General features: G+C 37.6%; 2 protein-coding genes across 6 annotated transcripts in view; both read left to right on the top strand.

Annotated features, from left to right (window-relative positions):
• Positions 1 to 1,802: 1,802 nt before the first annotated feature.
• On the top strand, positions 1,803 to 11,648 carry LOC123773637 (probable cytochrome P450 49a1). Of its 3 annotated transcripts, none has more exons than XM_045767458.1 (11): positions 1,803 to 1,957; positions 3,041 to 3,396; positions 3,565 to 3,808; positions 5,083 to 5,199; positions 5,860 to 5,936; positions 6,445 to 6,634; positions 6,731 to 6,896; positions 7,477 to 7,646; positions 9,515 to 9,593; positions 10,196 to 10,399; positions 11,000 to 11,648. In XM_045767458.1, the coding sequence occupies exons 2-11, from the start codon at positions 3,117 to 3,119 to the stop codon at positions 11,105 to 11,107; spliced, it is 1,635 nt and encodes a 544-aa protein (XP_045623414.1). In that variant the 5' UTR covers positions 1,803 to 1,957; positions 3,041 to 3,116; the 3' UTR covers positions 11,108 to 11,648. The 3 variants fall into 3 exon arrangements, with proteins under 3 accessions (XP_045623414.1, XP_069168521.1, XP_069168522.1); XM_069312420.1 differs by lacking the exon at positions 1,803 to 1,957 and adding an exon at positions 2,020 to 2,174; XM_069312421.1 differs by lacking the exon at positions 1,803 to 1,957 and adding an exon at positions 2,275 to 2,294.
• Positions 11,649 to 12,230: 582 nt separating this feature from the next.
• LOC123773636 (probable cytochrome P450 49a1) overlaps positions 12,231 to 21,288 on the top strand; it is an 11,679-nt gene continuing 2,621 nt past the window's right edge. Inside the window, exons 1-9 of one of the 3 annotated variants that reach the window (XM_045767455.2) lie at positions 12,231 to 12,381; positions 13,393 to 13,856; positions 14,007 to 14,250; positions 14,775 to 14,891; positions 17,636 to 17,712; positions 18,255 to 18,444; positions 18,589 to 18,754; positions 19,445 to 19,614; positions 20,303 to 20,381. In XM_045767455.2, coding sequence (XP_045623411.1) covers positions 13,574 to 13,856; positions 14,007 to 14,250; positions 14,775 to 14,891; positions 17,636 to 17,712; positions 18,255 to 18,444; positions 18,589 to 18,754; positions 19,445 to 19,614; positions 20,303 to 20,381 — 1,326 coding nt within the window. In that variant the 5' untranslated portion in view covers positions 12,231 to 12,381; positions 13,393 to 13,573. Of the gene's footprint in view, positions 12,393 to 13,392; positions 13,857 to 14,006; positions 14,251 to 14,774; positions 14,892 to 17,635; positions 17,713 to 18,254; positions 18,445 to 18,588; positions 18,755 to 19,444; positions 19,615 to 20,302; positions 20,382 to 21,288 lie in introns of all 3 variants that reach the window. The other 2 variants (XM_045767457.2, XM_045767456.2) reach the window with 2 other exon arrangements.

Below are 21,288 nucleotides of genomic sequence, written 5' to 3'. Positions count from 1 at the left end.
TTAAAATATTAAAGGCAGATGGCATGTAGTGGTCGGTTTTAATCGCTGCTTTGGTAAAAAAAATCGGATAACCGGACTATGCACTCCAATAACAGGGTGCAAAGTTCCTCTGTTGTTAGCTTAGTTTCAAACTTGATCCGTCCAAGTTAATCAACTGGAAACAAACGACTTTGAAGCCAAGTTTATGGATGAACACGTAGAAGATATTCCAAGTAGGCAAAATAATAATAAAATACTTAGGCGTGATAGTAGGTAGTTGTTTTAGGTAAATTAAGCAGTATTTTTTTAATTACTGTATTTTTATTTGTGAAAAAGTTACTGTCATTGTATAATAATTGAACCTGAAAATGTATGTATTGGATAAGTTCACGAAATCTAAGTCTTAAGAAATATATAATAAAATTTGTCGTAGCTTTTCTTTCTGTACCTGCCTACAACAGCCACAAATACACAACATTTCTTAACCTAAAAATGCAAAACATTGCTTAAATACACAACTTTTTTTAACCTAAAACTGCACAGCATTGCTTAAATAAACAACATTTCCTAACCTAAAAATAATCTTCAATGTTGTATAAAAAAGGTTCATATTGTTTGAACTCGTTAAAATAATCGTAGCGTTAGTTGTGATTATTGGGGACAGGAAGCCCGTATACGATGTGTCAGGAGTCCAGGGACACAGGTTCGATCCCATGGTATGACCTCAATATTTTCGTGCTGATGAAATTTTTATACACATCAATACCTACACTAGGATGGTAAATAAGATCATACATGCACAGCCAGGCATATTATGAACACTGTACGAACTGCTGCTCAAATATAGTACAGTTGTCCTTACTTTGTCTCACTGAAAATGGGAAAAATCAAATACAGACTATTTGAAGACAGAAAACTTTGACAAAAACCTAACCTAATCTATTTCAGTCATTCCCAGGCTTTATCAATCTTAGGCTAGATGTTGCACATGTGTCCTACATTAGGCTTAAAATTTCTTAAGTTGGTCCTAGTATTGCATATGTTAGAATTATGATTGCATATATTAAGTCTAGGATTGCAGATATTAGATCTTGGATGGGTTACTTTAGATTGTTTTTGTGTTTTTTCCCCTTCAACCACTTTCACTTTCCCCACATTCTCAATAGAACAACATATTCACTTCTATATTTCAGTAGTAGTCTATATTTTGTATATATAAGGCTCTTTGCCGCTCGACGTACCATCTTATTACCAACATAAGACTACAGGCCAAGCGTTTCTACATGTTAGCGTTTTTATCGCCTGTTTTTGTATCGCCTGTTTTTTTTTCTTCCTGTTTTAGCGTTACCTGTTTCTGCCTGTTAGCGTTTTTGCCCGAAACACTGTGCATGCTAGTGGCGTTACAAGAATGTAAAACTTTAATGCTCTGTACTCTCATAAACCTAATGTGCCTTCTTGTATATAAATAAATAAATAAATAAATAAATAAACAGAAAGTTAACAAACAATCCTACTGGGAAGGGGGTGGTTGTGTTTTATATGTTGCTATGACGTAGTGTTCAATGACAGGATGAACAACCCTGTTGGTAAGAACCCTCGCTCATAAGTACCCCTTGTGTTAACAGGAATTTAATTTCATATGACAACTAAATCATACCTTTTATTTCTGTATATTTAAAGTTCCCATTTCGTGCGAAAATATAAACTAGTCGTATATATATTAACAAATAAATGACATAATGGCAGCATATCATATTATATCGAACTTTCACATGTTCTAAGCTTTTAATATACATTGTAACCTTCAAGAGGGACTAGGCTAGGAAGGGTCCGTCCAGAGAGTCGGTCTTCCTTACCTACGAGCTAGTGAGCTGCTCGTCAGTGTTAGTGCAACTACAGTTGCGCTAACACTGCCGAGCCGCTCTACAGTTGTCTCGCCTCTGCAGAGGGACAGACTTCGTGCATTTCTACAAATAGGGTATAGAGCACCCCAGTGTGTGTATATGTGTGTAGTGGGTTGCTAATATATCTTGTATTTTAAAATGACTGCGTGAAAAAAATGAAAACGTGTTCTAGTCATTGATGTGGTGAGTGTGGGCAAGCGTTTACGTCGTCATCGAGACAGCCCAGTGCGCAATTTATCCAAGAGCAACGACAATTCAACGCCGAATCAACTTCATCAACATTGATTCAGTGTGTGTATTTACCTGTTAATTGGAAACCCCTTTTGAATCGCCCGTGTTGTCGAAGTGTATAATGGTGCTAATGCCTTTGTATGTGCCCTGTAGATATCACTGCCCACAGCTAGAAGCAAGGTAAATTTGTTGTGAGAAAGCACTCGGCTCGTATAGCACTTGGAAGGGATATGAGAAAAGCTAAAGGTCAGATATGAGGACGGAGAGCAGGAACTAGACGTTGAAAGTTGCGCTGATCAGATTAGTTCGTTTTACAAGGTTATCTTGTACTTTGAAAGCTAATCTGAGACTAGTGTGAAAATTAAAACATAGTAATGAAGCTATTATCAGAATCTTGGTAATATATATCGTGTTATCAGCCGAGTGATGAGGCACGTGTGATGAGGGACGTGTGATGAGGCACGAGTGATGAGGTACGAGTGATGAGGGACGTCTGATGAGGGAGTTTAACGGTAGTTTGCTTTGAAAAGGCTGCGGTATCACCCCCTTTAGTGAATCATGTGAACCATCACCCCTTTAGTGAACCATCACCCTGTTAGTATACCATGTGAACCATCACCCTATTAGTGAACCATGTGAACCATCACCATTAGTGAACCATTAAATACTCATGTAATGTATACACGTTTATTTTCAGAATAAATATTGCCACAAAATTATCATATTAAACGATATATTTATGTACCTAAGACTTCATTTCGTTCGCTGTCCTGTTTTAATTATCAACATTTAGCTACAACGTCTGTTGTTGATATCGTTTATGTGGCAAGCTCTTGTTCGGCCTTTTCTCGGTAGTCAGAGTAGTAATGTACTTAAAGCAACATATTTATTAAGAGTAAGAACCTGAATGTCTTAATGTTTTCTAGAAACAAGCAATCTTCACGTAGGACGTGAAAGAGGGAAGACGTTCATCTTTTCCTGTTGGTACTCAACAAATCAAAGATGGTCAATGCATTACGTACTGGGGTCCTCGGGAAGAATGGTGTCCTTCCTAGAGCACTCCTCGCCCTTCCTTCATCCCGTTCCATTATCTCCTCACGTTCTGTCCTCCCTGGAGGTCCCTCTGGCCCCTGGAGATCCCGGGGGATGTCCTCCATGGCCGGAGTGGCGCCCTCGCTGGCCACGTCAGACTTCCACTCTCTCCCTCGGCCACACTCTGAGATCCCGGGCCCCAGGTCATGGCCGCTGCTGGGGACCTTACCTGCCATGCTCACTGATCCGGGTGAGAACTCAATTGCCATTTCTCCTTTTCTATATAAGCAATGAATTTGCATATTTATTTTATTATATTTAAAAGGTTTCACAATGAATATTATATATTTTTACTTATTATATCAAGGGTTGATTTTCACTATTAATCTATAATATATATTTTTTTCTTCATGTGAAGCTTATGATGTTTCTCGACTGCCGCGTCTCTGGGAATCTTACTTCAAGAAATATGGTCGAATTTTCAAGTTGAACATCCCTGGGCAAGGAGATGTTGTGTTCATCTCAGATCCCAGAGACATTGAACACCTCTTCAAGGAGATGTCTGACAACCCTATCAGGCCATTTTTTGATTCCTTGAAGAAAACTCGCCTGATGAATAAAACCAAGTTTTTTAAGGAAAATAGAACAGGAATCTTTACCGAGTAAATAATTCAATATTTATTGTTTTTTAACTTCCACTTAAACTGAACGGTAAAACGACGGCTTGGCTTGTTGCTGGGTTGACATTCGATACCCAACTGTCCAAGGGGTTAGGCACAGATTCGTCCCTCCATCAAGGGTAGAAACAGCCTAATTTTATCTATCCTTTTATCAATAAACTTACTTGAACTTCCCTCCATTTTCATATCTCATCTGGCTTAGCACTTTCTCCTGATATATATATATATATATATATATATATATATATATATATATATATATATATATATATATGTCGTATCTAGTAGCCAGAACGCACTTCTCAGCCTACTATGCAAGGCCCGATTTGCCTAATAAGCCAAGTTTTCCTGAATTAATATATTTTCTCTAATTTTTTTCCTAAGAAATGATAACGCTACCCATTTCATTATGTATGATGTTATTTTTTTTTTATTTGAGTTAAAATTAACGTAGATATATGACCGAACCTAACCAACCCTACCTAACCTAACCTAACCTATCTTTATAGGTTAGGTTAGGTAGCCGAAAAAGTTAGGTTAGGTTAGGTTAGGTTAGGTAGGTTAGGTTGTCGAAAAACAATTCATGAAAACTTGGCTTATTAGGCAAATCGGACCTTGAATAGTAGGCTGAGAAGTGCGTTCTGGCTACTAGATACGACATATATATATATATATATATATATATATATATATATATATATATATATAATGTCGTATCTAGTAGCCAGAACGCACTTCTCAGCCTACTATTCAAGGTCCGATTTGCCTAATAAGCCAAGTTTTCATGAATTGTTTTTCGACAACCTAACCTACCTAACCTAACCTAACCTAACCTAACTTTTTCGGCTACCTAACCTAACCTATAAAGATAGGTTAGGTTAGGTTAGGTAGGGTTGGTTAGGTTCGGTCATATATCTACGTTAATTTTAACTCAAATAAAAAAAAAATAACATCATACATAATGAAATGGGTAGCGTTATCATTTCTTAGGAAAAAAATTAGAGAAAATATATTAATTCAGGAAAACTTGGCTTATTAGGCAAATCGGGCCTTGCATAGTAGGCTGAGAAGTGCGTTCTGGCTACTAGGTACGACATTATATATATATATATATATATATATATATATATATATATATATATATATATATATATATATATATATATATATGATATTTCTTAGTTTAACACTAAATTTACTGAGAGAACTGCTACAAACATTGGAAAACGTATGTTAATTATAACACGTTACGCCAGGCAGGGTGAGGACTGGTGGCGGGTGAGGAGCCTAGTGCAGGTGCACTCTACAAGGACCAAGACCGTGGCTCAATACCTGCCACAGGTCGACCAGGTGGCCCAGGAGTTTGTCGCCAGGTACGTGATGACATAGTCTACCCCCTGGTGGTGGGTGAGGAGCCAGGTACGTGATGACGTAGTCTACCCCCTGGTGGTGGGTGAGGAGCCAGGTGAGTGAAAAACACAATGAGGAAGTCCATTTAGTCCAAAACTGGTAAGGAAAGCAGTAAATATTAAAGAATAAGTTTGCTCGAAGGTCTTTTTTATATGAGACGTCATAAAGTTCAGACAGTTTTTCCGACAACTGCAGACGTTAACATATTTCTTCCCGTCAACGTGACCCCAATTAAATTCAACTCTACAGTTAATAATTCAAAACCTCCAATATTATTTACCAAAACAGGAAATAATTTTAATAATAAATATTTAAGAAAATAATTTAATAATAATATTTAAATTAATTTAATAAATATTAAAAAAAACATAATACTTAAGAAAATAATGTAATAATACTTAAGAAAATAATTTAATAATATTAAAGAAAATATTTTAATAACACTTAAGAAAATTATTTAATAATACTTAATAATATTTAAATTAATTTAATAATAATACTTTGTTAATATATAATATTAATAATATAAATTTTTTAATTTATTAACTGTAATACACAAAATTCGCAACACTCAAATTCTCGGAGTCATAATTACATAGTAGCATAATGACATATTCTAACAGGTCAGCCCAACAGCGGGACCACAAGAATGAGCTTCCTTGCGATTTTCTCGAAGATATTTTCAAGTGGGCGTTGGAGTGTGAGTATCTGTGGCGTTCACTGTTCATGCGGATATTTTTTAGGCATATATCACTCTTACATTTACCTTTAACAGGCATGGTTAGTTAATTAAAGTTTAAAACTTAACTAATTTTCCCGTAGAGCAGTGAAATGTGTGCACTTGAAAAATTCTGAAGTTTTTAATTATTAATCTTGCTGACACTTCATTATTGGTGGAGAGGGGATGGAGATGATGAAAATTTACTGTGAATAGAGACGAGTTAGAAGTCGTTCATCACGGTTCTCCACTGTGTGATTAAGTCCTGGGTCTGCACTGTGATTAGGTCCTGGGGCTCCATTGTTGTCAGAGCCTGAGTTTGCACTTGGTGTTTACATCAAAATTTCTATTCATTGTCTGGTCTTTGTCTTGAGACCCGATCGCTTTATCTTGGCGATAGATTGAAAAACATAGATGCATCCCCTCACTTCTCACTAAGTTCCATTGTATCCCAAACAAAGTCTCACATTATGTACCCATATTCCATCAGCTCTGTGCCTGGTGGCCCTCAACAAAAGAATGGGATGCCTGGATAACAGCGAGGAAGGGCTCAGGATCATCAAGGCCTCCATCACCATGATTAATTCAATAACTGATTGTGAGTTTGGCGTCCACCTCTGGAGGTATTTCACCACCCCGGCGCTCAGACGCATGTGGAAGGCTCATGACTACGTTCTCGAGTAAGTTATTTCTTGCCTGTGTTGTATGTGTTAGAAACTGTACCCTTCGTCCACATGAAAATTTACGTCACACGATGTTATATTCTCTATCGCCAGTGTGGTCTTGGAGAAGGTTGGCCAGGCTAAGAAAGACCTGGAAGCCCGTAACCCCAAAGACTCGGGCGAGCTGAACATCTTGGAGTCTCTCCTCGCCACTCCGGGTCTCTCCCTCGAGGACGTTATCACCTTCATGGTCGACCTCTTCTTAGCCGGGATTGACACGGTAAATCCTCGAATTACATTAATTTGTACTGGAAGAAATAAGGATTTATAAAACTAAATTAGGTGTAATTTATTTAAAATGCAGATTCTATAAAAATTGTATTCACTTCCTTGAATATATATTCTTTTTATATTATACAAACCTATTTATATTGATGTTAAGTCATGAAATGTGGATAAAAAGTTGCCCCCCTTATGTTTTCTTTTTATTAGAATCTAAAAAAAATATGGGTAATAAAATAAAAATAAAAAATGGTTTGAAATATATTAGTAGGCATAAATATTTTGCATAAAGAGATGCCAAATGCTCTAACATAATTCTAAGTAATAACTTTTTTATCATTTTATTAGGCGGTAGTTGCCAGAGATGCCAAATTTGTGCAATTATAGGGATTTTTAAGTAGAACCAAATTCTCTTTAATTTTTATAGTGCCAAACATCCCCTGACATGAGCCACATTTATCCCAGTGAACCAGTAAACATCCCATGACATGATTCACACTCTAAGGGTTAAGTTTCAAAACCATTAGGAGCACTGATGTTTAACAATTTTCACTTGCATCGGTGTGTCCTTGCCGTAGACGTCATCGAGCTCAATGTTTACCATCTACAACCTGGCCCGACATCCAGACAAGCAGGCCAGACTACAGCAGGAGCTGGATCAGGTACTGGGAGACGGGAGCCAGACTCTCACCACACACCATATGGCCAGACTCACTTACACCAAAGCCTGTGTGAGGGAGACATTGAGGTAAGAGAGAATCAGTTAAGGTAAGAGATTGATTGCTGCCTCCAGTGGCGATTATTTTATTTTGCACTCCATAGTCATCCTGTGAGAACACATAGGGTTTTAATCAGACCTCAACGGAGATTTTCACAGTAACAATTACCTCTAATCTACACAGCTTGTAATTATAATGACAGCAAGTATAAAAAAATGCATTTACCACATCTATGTAAAGTATTTACTATGCTAATATTATGCTATGCTATGAGTTTGCTGTGTATTATTTACCAAAATACTACACAGCTTAAACGTTTGTCTGATATGTCATTGATCTACTAGACGCGAAATATGGATACAGAGCCAGGATTTCAAGATATTTTATAATTTGTAATAAAGTGGCTTGCCATATAATAATAATCGTAAAATATTAATACTTTATTTAGGTAAAAGTGCATGCATACAAAATGAGTTATAAGCAGAATGTTGAATTTCATATTACTAGCAGAATTTCATGTAAATCTGTTTTACTAAAATTGATTGACTTATAATAGTTCCACCTATTTCTTGTTTTATAAGATATATATATACATAGTGGCAGGGAGTACCACTTTTGGCTTTCAGCCAAAAGCTCACTTAGCCTCGGAGGAAACCACACATAATGCATTAGAGGTAATGTTTCGGTCCCCTTCAATACAGTTTCTGTGTGCTTTTCTCCTGCCACCTACTTTTCATATATATATATATATATATATATATATATATATATATATATATATATATATATATATATATATATATATATTGGGGGAACTTGCCACAGGAGACAAACGTTCTGTGGGTAATTATCGATAGAAAGCACAAAGTTGTTGTTTAGATTCAGCTACTCTTAAAAATAAAGTTCCAAACAGCATGAGTTATGGTGATGAGCTCGTTGTACTTACCTGGCACGGGAGATGTGCTATAAACAGTCGTTGTTGTTGTTGTTAAAGATTCGCTACTATGAACAAAATGTCCCAAGTAGCACGGGCTATGATGAGCCCGTAATTGATAGTTATAATATAAACAGTCAATCCTCTGTTTATATTATATTTCTTCTACTGCTGCACCAGCAACAAGCTGGAACCTGAGAATACTGCAGTTACCCTTCTTTCTAATTATGCGTTAGGGGAACTTGCCACAGGAGACGAACGTCCTGCGGGGTAATTATTGAATGAAGGCACTAAGTTGTTGTTTTAGATTCAGCTACTCTAAATAAAAAGTTCCAAGCATCATGGGCTATGGTGCGTTCGTTGTACTTACCTGGCACAGGAGATGTGCTGTAAATAGCCATTCCTATGTTTATATTCCCTCTACTGCTGCACTAGCATCAAGCTGGAATTTGAGAATACTGCAGTTACCCTTCTTTCTAATAATGCGCTAGGGGGAACTTGCCACAGGAGACGAGCTTCTAATAGATAATTATCGATTACCAGGTTGTTGTTTTAGATTTAACTACTCGGAACAAAAAGTTCCAAGCAGTACGGGCTATATTAAGCCTGTCGTACTCATCTGGCAAATGAGATAAGCCAGATACTTATGAGATAAATGACTGAAGCACCATTAGAGTGTCGGGTAAAAAAAAAATGTCGATGGTAGATTGGAAGAAAAAATTGAAAGGTTGTACTTCAAGCATTTGGCACCTACATACCCAGTATAGAAATATATATATTTCCAGATTGGTAGACCTTGATCTTGATCAGTCAAACTCAAGTTGATCTTGACTGATTAACAAAAATGTTCCATAAACATTCACAATGAATATAAAGATTTGCAAGGTGAATCATTGCATACTTATAGTACTTATATTATTTTCAGATCATACACTGTATTTTGAAACTTGCTTAATTTTGCAGGATCTTGCCAACAACCTCAGTAATTACTCGTCGACCCCAGAGAAACATAACTCTTCAAGGCTACAACGTCAGAGCCGGAGTAAGTAGGTGCACTTTGCTTGAATTTCAATACGTGTGTGTGTATTTAAATATATATGTATACAATAAATATAGCAACATCTTTAAAATCGATGTGCTGCATGGCTGTGTCAACGCGGTGCGTGATATCAAACGGATGGAATCACACTATATAAGATAATTTGAATGGAATCACGCTATATATATAATAATGTAGATGAAATCACGCTATACATATGATAATGTGGATGGAATTATGTAATGTATATAAATATGTTGACGCAATCACGTTATGTGTATAATAAATCAGATGGTATCTCTACAAGACAGACATGAGAACTCAACAACTTTATTTTGATTGGAATGATCAACATCACTATCTAATTAACCTGTGTCATATTCGTTAGATTCTAGCTGCTAGAACTTACCAAATTATCTACCAAAAAGCTACCGAGGTGTGTACATTTACAACCTCGGCACCTCTTATCTCAATCATAGCTGCTTAGTCGGAATTCATTAAACAATTTACAAACTCTGTTGCACAACTTGATCGGGATTGAGATACGAGCTACAGATCACCTAAGTGGATATGAATTGTTTTCAAAGTATCCTCATCTTTGACAGTCTCAGATATTCGTCAGCATGGAAGAGTCTGGCAAGATGGAGGAATACTTTCCCCGACCGACGGAGTTTATACCGGAGCGCTGGCTGAGGGACAATCCGGGCCGTCTCACTAACCAGTTCGCCTCCATACCCTTCTCCGTTGGGACCCGCATGTGTGTTGGTCGGAGGCTGGCCGAACAGGAGGTCTACGTCCTGCTTGCCAGGGTAAGTACCAGGGAGGAGACCCACGACTTGTGTAGGCCAGGATCTACCAGTTCTTGTGTCCTAAGTAGTTGTCTAGCTTTTTTTTACCATGAACTTGAATCTTTTACTGATTATCACTACTACCTTGCAATCTTGCGATGATTTCGGGGCTCAACGTCCATGCGGACCGGTCTTCTACCAGGCCTCCTGGTCAAGGAGGTCTGCTGGGACGTATCTTGCTGCTATTGTCATCTTCGCTGCCTCGTTAACTTAGGTTTTATAAGATAATTTGGAGATGTTGGAATTGCCTGCGGGGCAACTATGTCGATGTCCAGGACACATGATAATTATTTTTCCTCGTTAAGAGTTCTTATTTTTTGTAATGATGTGTATTACTTGGTTGCTCTAAATTCATGACAAATTTAAGATGACATCCTTGACCATTAGTAAATCTACATTCACAATACGGCATTCGTTATATAACAATCGTTATGCAACATTCGCAACACTGCTCACACTCAAACATCTCATCTTACGAGAGAGAAGCAAACTCTCAATAAACTGTCGATAACACTAAATAATATAAATCTATATAATTACGCAATTATTTCTCTATTTCAGCTGTTCCTGAAGTATAACTTGGAGTACAAGCACGAGGAATGGGAACCCTTGTACAGGACTGTGTATAGGCCTGATAAACCACAGCAGTTTACCATGACCGAACGCTAGAAAACCCACTCCTGTGTTGAGGTGCACATTGTATGGATGTTTGATGAGCTCATTTAACCTATCCTCTTGAATAATACATCGCATTTTAATGTCAAAATCCCCAATGGACAAAATATAGTGTAATATATCATCATAGCAACTCACAAACAACCACGTTTTCTGTCCGTGGGTCCATCATTTAGGTTACGTTTGAGCAATTTGGTACATTTTTTCTCGTCCATTGTAAGAAACTCGAAAGGACGGGCTGGCGGGGCTGGAATAAGTCATACTGAACTCTGAGTATGTGTTAATCAGCAATGAAGGAGCATACGTTTCAGCTTGGTGGCGGAAAAGCTTATGTAGCTGTAAGTAAATATTCACATTTAGGATAGTCAGGCCTGAAGTTTGATTTATGATTGATGACATAATCCTCCTTGTATATCCTTTAAATGTTGGGATATCAGTTGTATGTAAAACTCACACACTGTTACACAGTCCCAACAGATGTATACATGTATTTTTATCAAGCAGCACGCAAATCCATAATACATAATAAAACTCTTTTTGTATTTAACTTAATGCCAACAATTTTTACACATGAAAAATATTAATAAATCCGTTCTTGTGGGCGGCTGAAAGTTATTACGCAATTACAATAACTTTTTTCACAAATAAATATCGAGCGATTTACAAAAACAACTTTTTTTTATTTTACTGCCTAATTTACTTTAAATTACTACCCACTATGGCTCTTAAGTATTTTTTTTTAGTTTGTCAACTTGGATTGTCTACTAAATGTCAATCGATGAACCTGGCTTTATAGACGTTTGTTTCCAGTTGGTTAACTTTGCACGGATCAAGTCTGAAACTAAGCTAACAACAGAGGAACTTTGCACTCTTCAGCATGACCGGTTATCCAACTTGTTTACCAAGGCCGCAAACACCGCCCTTAACGTGCCATCTGCCGTTGCTATTATTATTATTATGTCTCCCTATTCATTAAACATTACATTTATTTGACCAAGATTTCGACAGTATTTATTTATTGAAGTACTATTATGAATTCTCTAGTGAGAAATTTGTATCGTGTACTGTGATCAATATTTTATGATGTATACAGAAATGATTGAGAGTGGCAGTTCCTTAGTTAACTCTCACCCTGGCTTGCACTCTCTGGTGCTCCTGCACTCGCTCGATCAGTCTCCCAAGTATAGAACTATTCGCGGTGCTTAGCAATATATATATTAATATAGCCAAGTGTGCGGAAGGACACGGGGAAAGAGAGAGAAGGAGGTGTAAGTTGAAGGTTAGAAGCTTCGTGTTAGAAATCAGTGAGAGTAACGGGTCGTCTGAAACGCAGTAAGGTCGCTCTGTGTGCTTGTTCTCCGCTTTACAAATTATGTTCAGTTAATCAACAGATGTTTGAGGCGTGTATATCCAAGACACCTGTAATTGTGTACCGAGGACCGAAATTGGAATACAAATAAGGGGCAGAAAGATAGAAAACAATAAAATTATAGATACGCGTATCTCTGGTGGACTAAAAAAATAAAGCTCATTGTCATATGAGGTGAATGGCCAGTGTTGCCGGGGTGTCCAAGGTCATTAATGTCTTAGTATATATCGGGCACCTATACTGTTCTCGAGACGCCTAATAGAAGACCAAGGTCCTCAGAGGCACTCGTGGAGGTGGAAGAGACTACAGGAGATTTATGTGAAAATTTCACCCATACAATTAATAATGAAAATGACCTGAATGGGAGTAAGTTATTACTTTTATCCCAAGGAAAAAAAAAGGAAATTTTGTGACGTTTATATAAAATTAGTCATTATTATGAACTAATTAAATGAGAAGGTTAGAAACGAAAAGAGAGGGGGATATAGAAAGATAGATGAGGGAGGGGAGACTAGGAGAGAGTGGAGGAATTGGGTGAGACGAGAGAGAGAGAGAGAGAGAGGAGGTAGCGGGTAAGCGGAAGAGAGTTATGATGATCGAAGGAGAAGGGGGAGACAGAAAAGATATGGTATAAGACAGGAAAGAAGAGGTGAGAGAGTTTAGAAACTAAGCAATATCTTGCTATGTTTCGACTCTTATCAAGTCGAAACTAAGCAAGGAATAGGAAGAAATTAATCAAATATAAGGCAAGAGGTACTTCAGTAATATAAGAACATAAAATATAAATTGTGTCCACTTATGGACACAATTTGTCAGCGTATCTATGGACAAATTTTCGTTCAATATTTGCTAAATTATGTTTTAATTATCATATTTGAGCGTTAAGTTGTTGCAAGGTGATTTCTTTCAGAGTAATCTGCAATGAATATTATGAAAAGAGGACGATGTTTTATGAAAAAAGTTAATTGAACGATGTAACGATGTTTTAATAAGCACTGAAATTCGAGAGACAACGTTTACACACAACAAGGAAGATAAAAGATATTTGTGCCTCTTAAATATTGTTTTCATTAAGATCCGTGGGTGTCAAGATGATCAGGATAATACGTAAGAGGATTCTTGGGAAGAACAATGTCCTTCCTAGAGCATTCCTTGCCTTTCCTTCATCACGGCCCGTCATCTCTTCATCACGTTCTGTCCTCTCTGGAGCTCCCTCTGAACCCTTGAGTTCCCGGGGGACGTCCAACATGGTTGGAGTGGCGCCCTCGCTGGCTACGACAGACTCCCACTCCCTCCCTCGGCCACACTCTGAGATCCCGGGCCCCAGGTCATGGCCGATGCTGGGGTCCTGGCCTGCCATGCTCACTGATCCGGGTGAGAATGTGTCACTTCGTGACTCTTTCATCAAATGTAACACTTATGATTACATCTCTTTTGTTCTTTATCATTCCTCAGTAACTTCAATATTTTTATGTATTCATAACCCGAAGGGTCTTAGAATGTATATTACTTTGTCTTTTTCAGCTTTTGATGCTCATCGTTTACCAAAGCTCTGGGAATCTTACTTCAAGAAGTACGGTCCAATTTTCAAGTTGAGCCTCATTGGGCAAGGGGATCTTATCTACATTTCTGATCCCCGAGATATTGAACACCTCTTTAAGGAGACGTTTGACAATCCCGTCAGGCCATTTTTCGAATCGCTGAAGAAAGTTCGGGAAATCAACACCAGAAATTTTTTTAAGGAACATGGAACGGGAGTTTTTACTGAGTGAGTAGATACAAAAAATCCCTAACAATGCTTTTCCTTAATTCATTAGCTCAATGTTCAATTAAAATTATGCCCACTTTTGATAAACAATTATTGTTCTACCAGATTGTTCAACACTTCACACAAGCTGAGAATTCCTAACTACCAGTGAACCCTTCCAGACACCAACACTCTCTTGATCTGACTTCAACACCCCCGTTAACAGGATATTATCAATTACCTCGTGTACAAATATATATTTATTTTAATGGTTAGATGCAATTATAAGAGCTTTTGTTCATGTACAAATTTCATCTGACTTCAATTTCAATCTTGATAGATTTCGTAGATAATATTTTATTCGTTGTAATTCAAAATGCTCGTTAATCATGACTGGAAGGATCTATCATTCCTTTACAGAGTAAATGTCATTTAATATTAAGTGTACTTACTATCCCGCTTTGGGGATTTTCTATGAAGTTTCATTACATTATTCTCTTCATTACATGATGAACACAAGTTAATCATAGAACTTTACACACCAGGCACGGCGAGAAATGGTGGCGAGTGAGGAAACGAGCACAGGTTCATTCCCTGAAGCCCCGAACCGTGGCTCATTACCTGCCGCAGGTCGACCAGGTGGCCCAAGAGTTCGTCGCCAGGTACGTTGTACAGTAGATAGTCTACCCCCTGATGGCGGGTGAGGAGCCAGGTACGTTGTGCAGTAGATAATCTACCCCCTGGTGGCGGGTGAGGAGCCAGGTACGCTGTACAGTAGATAGTCTACCCCCTGATGGCGGGTGAGGAGCCAGGTACGTTGTACAGTAGATAGTCTACCCCCCTGGTGGCGGGTGAGGAGCCAGGTACGTTGTGCAGTAGATAATCTACCTCCTGGTGGCGAGTGAGGAGCCAGGTACGTTGTACAGTAGATAGATTACACCCTGGTGGCGGGTGAGGAGCCAGGTACGTTGTGCAGTAGATAATCTACCTCCTGGTGGCCGGTGAGGAGCCAGATACGTTGTACAGTAGATAATCTACCCCCTGGTGGCGAGTGAGGAGCCAGGTACGTTGTACAGTAAAAGTAGAACCCGCCACTACCTCCTAGTGGTGGGTTAGACTGTAGGCTAGTCCAGAGTATCTTCAAATTCTAATAATGCATGGTTCACATAACACGTTTTCTAATGGTTAAAACTGTGTTTATCTTAAAGTTTGATTAGGTTAGGTTTGTTTTAATACAGCAACAATTCCTTTAACGAACCATTATATAAAATTTAACCTGTATTCGCTAACCCAGCATTATTGAACCAGAGTGTCGCGAAACACAGGTCTGTCAATGAAAGGTTTACAGGTGTGCCAGCCGGTGTGTTGCGTCAGTTTTGGCGAAGGTTGAAAAGAAGTGTGAAGAAATTGAAGAATAAAACAAGAACTTGTTCATGCCTTTTTTTTTTTTGAGAAGTACTATTTATTTTGCCACATAAGGTCACCACTTGGTATCACTGTACGATGTCATTCACCTGTTGTTGTTCGCATAGGGTCATTTTGTGTGAGAATGCACTACTGCATATTTTATTATATTTTTTTATTTCTGAATTTATTTAACTTTTAAACCAAAACAGGCGATTTTTTGTAGATGAAAGTCTTTCCTCAAGAAAATAACAGAGAGCCTTGACAACTTCAACGTTTTGTTCAGCGTGCCGTGAGGAGAAAAAGATTAAAAATCTCTGATTCATCAAACCTTTACTCAACAACTTCCGAAATTTGTACATCTTTTCTTAATCATGGCAGGTTTGTTTACATTATTAAATAGTTTATGAGCTATGAAACTTCACAACTCAAGGTTATTATTGTTATAAACAACCTTGTAGTGTTTTGGAGCTCATACACTCTTTAACAAATGTAAACAAGCTTCCATGAATGTGGAAAGATGAACAGGTTTCGTAAATGAATCTTGGCTAGTCCATGGGACCCAACACTGGTAAATAAAACCAACAAAATTTGAATGTCTGGTTCGTACCCCATTTATGCATTAAATATTTTCTGTAAATTGAATTCATATATTTAGTTCGGAAAGAGTATAAACATTACACCAGAGCTGGTCTTTAAGACTCACCACAGAATAAGCAGAAACATAGCCTCCTAACTGTATAGGTAAGCTCCTTCATCACATAATCGCTAATGGTTCCCATCATCAGTCTTAAATCGGCCCCAAAAATGCAAATTTCAAGTGAGATTATGTACATATCTATCTATCTATCTATGTTTCAGGCTATGACATATTATTCTTCAAGCTCAAATTAGTAGGCGTAGCATGCAATAGATTCTTGATTTATTAAGTGCATCATATAGCAACAACTCATGAAAAATAATATATAAGTGCCAATGTGGAAGGTCCGATTTCCTGAATATCAGATCTAAAGTTTTATAATCTTCTTAATTTAAGTGAATTTCATTATCGTGATTTTACCGAATTTAAGGAAAGGTAATTCGCATTACCTTTCCCTAAACACACGAGTTTTTATGTTGATATGGTTAAGTAATTATAGTTCGTATACAGTAAAAACAATGCAGATATGGGGAAAATCATTATTATCACCTAATCTTGTACTAACAGGATCACGGTATTGCCTACCTTATTAGGGAGCTCCAGTAGATGATGTGTCGGAAACTGAAGTATCTTAATAATGCCACAGACAACAAGCTAATGAGCAGACAACATAACCAAAAAATACTCTCCGACAACTTAAAGAGAACAGACTGTCAGACAACATAACCAAAAAATACTCTCCGACAACTTAAAGAGAACAGACTGTCAGACAACATAAAAACAACAGACTCTCCTGCAATTTAAAAAAAAACAGTCAGACAAATGGACAGACAGCATGCATACTCACAAACAACAGGCTGGTGGACAAACAATAGATGGACAAACAATATACTGACATACAACAAGCAAATGGACAGACAACATACAGCTTTAGAGCATAATACCCTGAGCACAGGTAAAGCAACGGATGTATATCAACAACCCAACCTGTCATTAAAAAATTATTTTACTTTCATAACTACTGTGGATGGACTGCACATAATATGGACTCTAGTTCCACTGGAACGTCCACGATTTATACTACTCTTGTTTTACCCCCCAAAACGTCCACGTTTATAATACTTATTTTGCAGAGGGACCGATAAATAAGGCAACAACAACACTGAGCTTTTCTTTGGCCTAATTTAGTAAATATATGTACTAAAAAAGGCCTAAGAGTTATTATGTTAAGATTAAAATTGCTTATTAAGGCAAATGGCAATTTGGATTAGGCTCATGACTAATCTGTTTCAGGTTTTGTTATGCCATTTAGCATTTTTTAGGATGGGTTAAATAACGCAGATTTCTTCATTTACACAACAGGTCAGCCGGTCAGCGAGACCACAAGAATGAACTTCCTGGCGATTTCGTCCAAGAACTGTTCAAATGGGCTCTTGAGTGTGAGTATTAGCAGTGTTCTCACCACCTGTGTATCGTCTACACCGGATTGGGGACTATATCACTATATACATACATCGTAGCCATATAACTTTCAAACTTCATTCTTCGTGGAAATTAAACTGTTCGTGGAACACAAGTTCTAAAAGATGAGACCATCATTTCCTCTACAAGACCACAAGCTATCATGATCTGCTTGGTAGCATAACGGCCTCATTTGTTTAGGGCCTGTGTTCGAGTCTCTGTTGATCCATGTAAATAAAATTATTATTACCAAGCAATTGTGGTTTTATATATATAAAAGATAAAAAAACATTTATATGCATAATAATTATCTTAAATATTATATCTTTATATTAAAAATAAGTATTTTATGTTATCTGCTTCTCACAATCAAAAATAATCAGATTTTATATAAAATGTCAATGTGTGAAAAACAAGCAGTTTACACATTCGAACATTCTGTGTAATATTTCTCATCAGTCGTGTTACCTAGTGTTCCGGGCTTGGTGTATTCTACTAATTACTTCTTACTTCTCATCAGCCCTGTGCCTGGTGGCCCTCAACAAGCGTGTGGGGTGTCTGGAGAATAGCGAGGAGGGGCTGAGGATCATCAACTCCTCCACCACCATGATGGACGCTTCAGGAGACTGTGAGTACGGCGTCCACCTCTGGAAGTACTTCACGACTCCAGCCTTGAGACGCATGTTGCACTCTCACGACGATCTTCTTGAGTAGGTTCAAACTTCCTCTATCATTTATACCTGACTTGAATCACCAGCTTACGCGTGTTGATTGATTGATTAAAATTTACACGAAAGTGCAATGGGTAGACTATAAATTTGCAATATGTAGCTTATTGTATTGTACATCGCCAGAGTGGTCTTGGAGAAGGTTGGCCAGGCTAAGAAGGACCTGGACGCCCGTGACCCCAAGGACTCGGGCGAGCTGAACATCTTGGAGTCTCTCCTCACCACTCCGGGTCTCTCGCTCGAGGATGTTGTCACCTTCATGGTCGACTTCTTCTTCGCCGGGATTGACACGGTAAAAATTCCTCTCTCTTTCTCTCTCTCTCTCTGATCTTTCAGCTCTGTCTGTCCGGTGGTAAAAAACAATATATGAATCATTGATGAGTTAGTACAAATGTATTTTTGAACTAACAATCCTGTCCAAATTTGTATATGAACGCCTATTATCTTATCCAGCATAATTTAAATTAAACTATTCAGATTTTACCTTAAGAACAGAGATTCGGAATGATTAGGATCTAGGACGGATGGAATAGTTCATCACTTTCTTTTTTTCTCAAGTGTGGGTTGGGTTCCTGGGCCACGTTATTGTCTCATTATCCGCATCAAACCTAAGTTTTTTACCTACGGGGCCAACGCTTACTGGCTAAGACTTTTTCGGTGTAAACAAACCCCTACATTAAACTTTGGCAGACTTCAAAATTATCTTGAGGAAGTCTTAAACATTACTCTCAAGTTTCACTACATTAAAAAGAACATCATACCGACTACACAATGAAACCACAATAACGGGAAAGATCAATGGGAAAATCTTTGAATCAAAACGGGAATTAAACCAGCATGCTGGGTAACCCCAGATAAGCACCATATCGTAGTCCGCGGGTTAAGGTGCGCATCTGGGGTTACCTGGATGCTGGTTCGATCCTGCTCCTAAAAAATTCTCCTATACCGGCTATTCTCTATGTATCTCTCTCTCTTTCCACAGACATCGATGACGTCGGTGTTTACCTTGTACTACCTGGCTCGACACCCAGACAAGCAGGCCAGACTACAGCAGGAGCTGGACCAGGTGCTTGGAGATGGGAGCCAGGCTCTCACCACACACCAAATGGGCAGACTCACTTACACCAAAGCCTGTGTGAGGGAGGCACTGAGGTAAGGGAGTATTGGGTAGGCGACGGTGAGTATTGCGGAAGGTATCTTCAGTATTTTGTAAAATAAACTGAATATTGGGTAAGAATGGGAGAGCGTTGGGAAACGTAGCGGCAATATAGGGTAATGTACTGAGAGTATCTGGTAAAAGATAGAGTACCGTAAAAGGGATGGAATAATACTGAATCAAGGAAGATCTTAAACAAGAAAAATTAGAGAGCATCAGTTAAGTGGACACGTTCTTCATCTATCATGGCTAATACTGATCAAAAGACAATAATTTAAAATAAGACATTTACCATCCTACCTTAAAAAATGTAGGTTTCCTTGATCTGAGACATCGTAAGAAATGTAACTGTTTTGAGAAACCAAATACGTACCATCTCAAGCAACAAACCTCACTTATCGATGCCGATGCATAGAAAAATCAATATTACAATGCTTTAGTATTTACTAATGCATCACATTTCGTTAAAAATACGACCTATTAAATGAGAAAATAGGTTCTCTGGGATCGTTTATACAACGTAAAATTAATGCTTATTTAATAAAGTAGGCTCTACTGATCGATCAATTCATCAGTATAATTACAAAATAATGATCATTTCAAGAGCTAAAGAATAAGAAGGCTAGCTCGAATATTTTATGTTTTACCTAAGTATTTTATTGTAAGTTTTTGGTGGATTTTCAGAATGCACCCAATAACATCACTCGTGAGCAGGCGACATGATAAGGACATAACACTCCAGGGATACACAGTCAGAGCTGGTGTAAGTAACCTCTTAATCTATCGGTTGGCTAATGAAATAACTCCCAGTTCTCCTGTTGCATATTATATTATTTATTTGAAATAACTTCTTTTGTTTAAGCTTTTATTATCTTTCCCATTAGCCCATTCCACTTATTCTCTGATCTTAATTAAAAAAAAATTTAATATCCCTTTTAATTAACAATTTTATTTAATTTTATTTTAATTAATTTAATTAAATAAGCTAGTCTGTGCTTATGTAAGCAAACCCCACATATAGGTTTAGGCTTATAAAGAATATAATTATAAAAGGTTCAGACCCTTTCCAAGGATGGAATAATTAAGCAGCTAGCATTAAGTTTTGTTTACCAACAAATGGTATTTATCATACTAGTAAAATGTTTATTTTGATGTGCATTCGCAAACAAATGTTACATTTTTGGCTGTTGAAAATTTCTGGTTACCTCAGACTCTAGAGTGAAAATGATGAATCAACTCGAAACTCAACACCTGGCGACAGAATCAATCAATTGCCAAAATGCACTCACATGTTCACTTACACCTACAATTAAGCAATATTTTTAAGTTGAAGTGAGTCAAACCAGTAACCAGAATGGTCAGTTCAAGATCACACACACAAGATGAACCTTGATTGGCCTCAAAGGCCATTTAATAACAACCTATGCAACAGTTGTTCCACTTAAAAAAAGAACTTTACCTCAAATTGAATTCACAGTATTACTTACTGGCACTCGCTTATCAGTACGCATAAAGCAAACTCTGTCTACCATAAACATTACAGTTATAATTATTGCTCTGGCAATGAAGCTAACTTACAATGGGTAAGAAATGATAATAATAGAACTACATACGCAAGCAATCGAGTTGCTGAAATACGAGAAATTTCTATAGGCTTCCAATTTTGGCAT

The sequence above is a fragment of the Procambarus clarkii genome, chromosome 72 (assembly GCF_040958095.1).
Source record: "Procambarus clarkii isolate CNS0578487 chromosome 72, FALCON_Pclarkii_2.0, whole genome shotgun sequence".
NCBI lineage: Eukaryota > Metazoa > Arthropoda > Malacostraca > Decapoda > Cambaridae > Procambarus > Procambarus clarkii.
The sequence above is the reverse complement of the archived record's forward strand: the minus strand, read 5'-3'. Positions and strand labels throughout refer to the sequence as shown.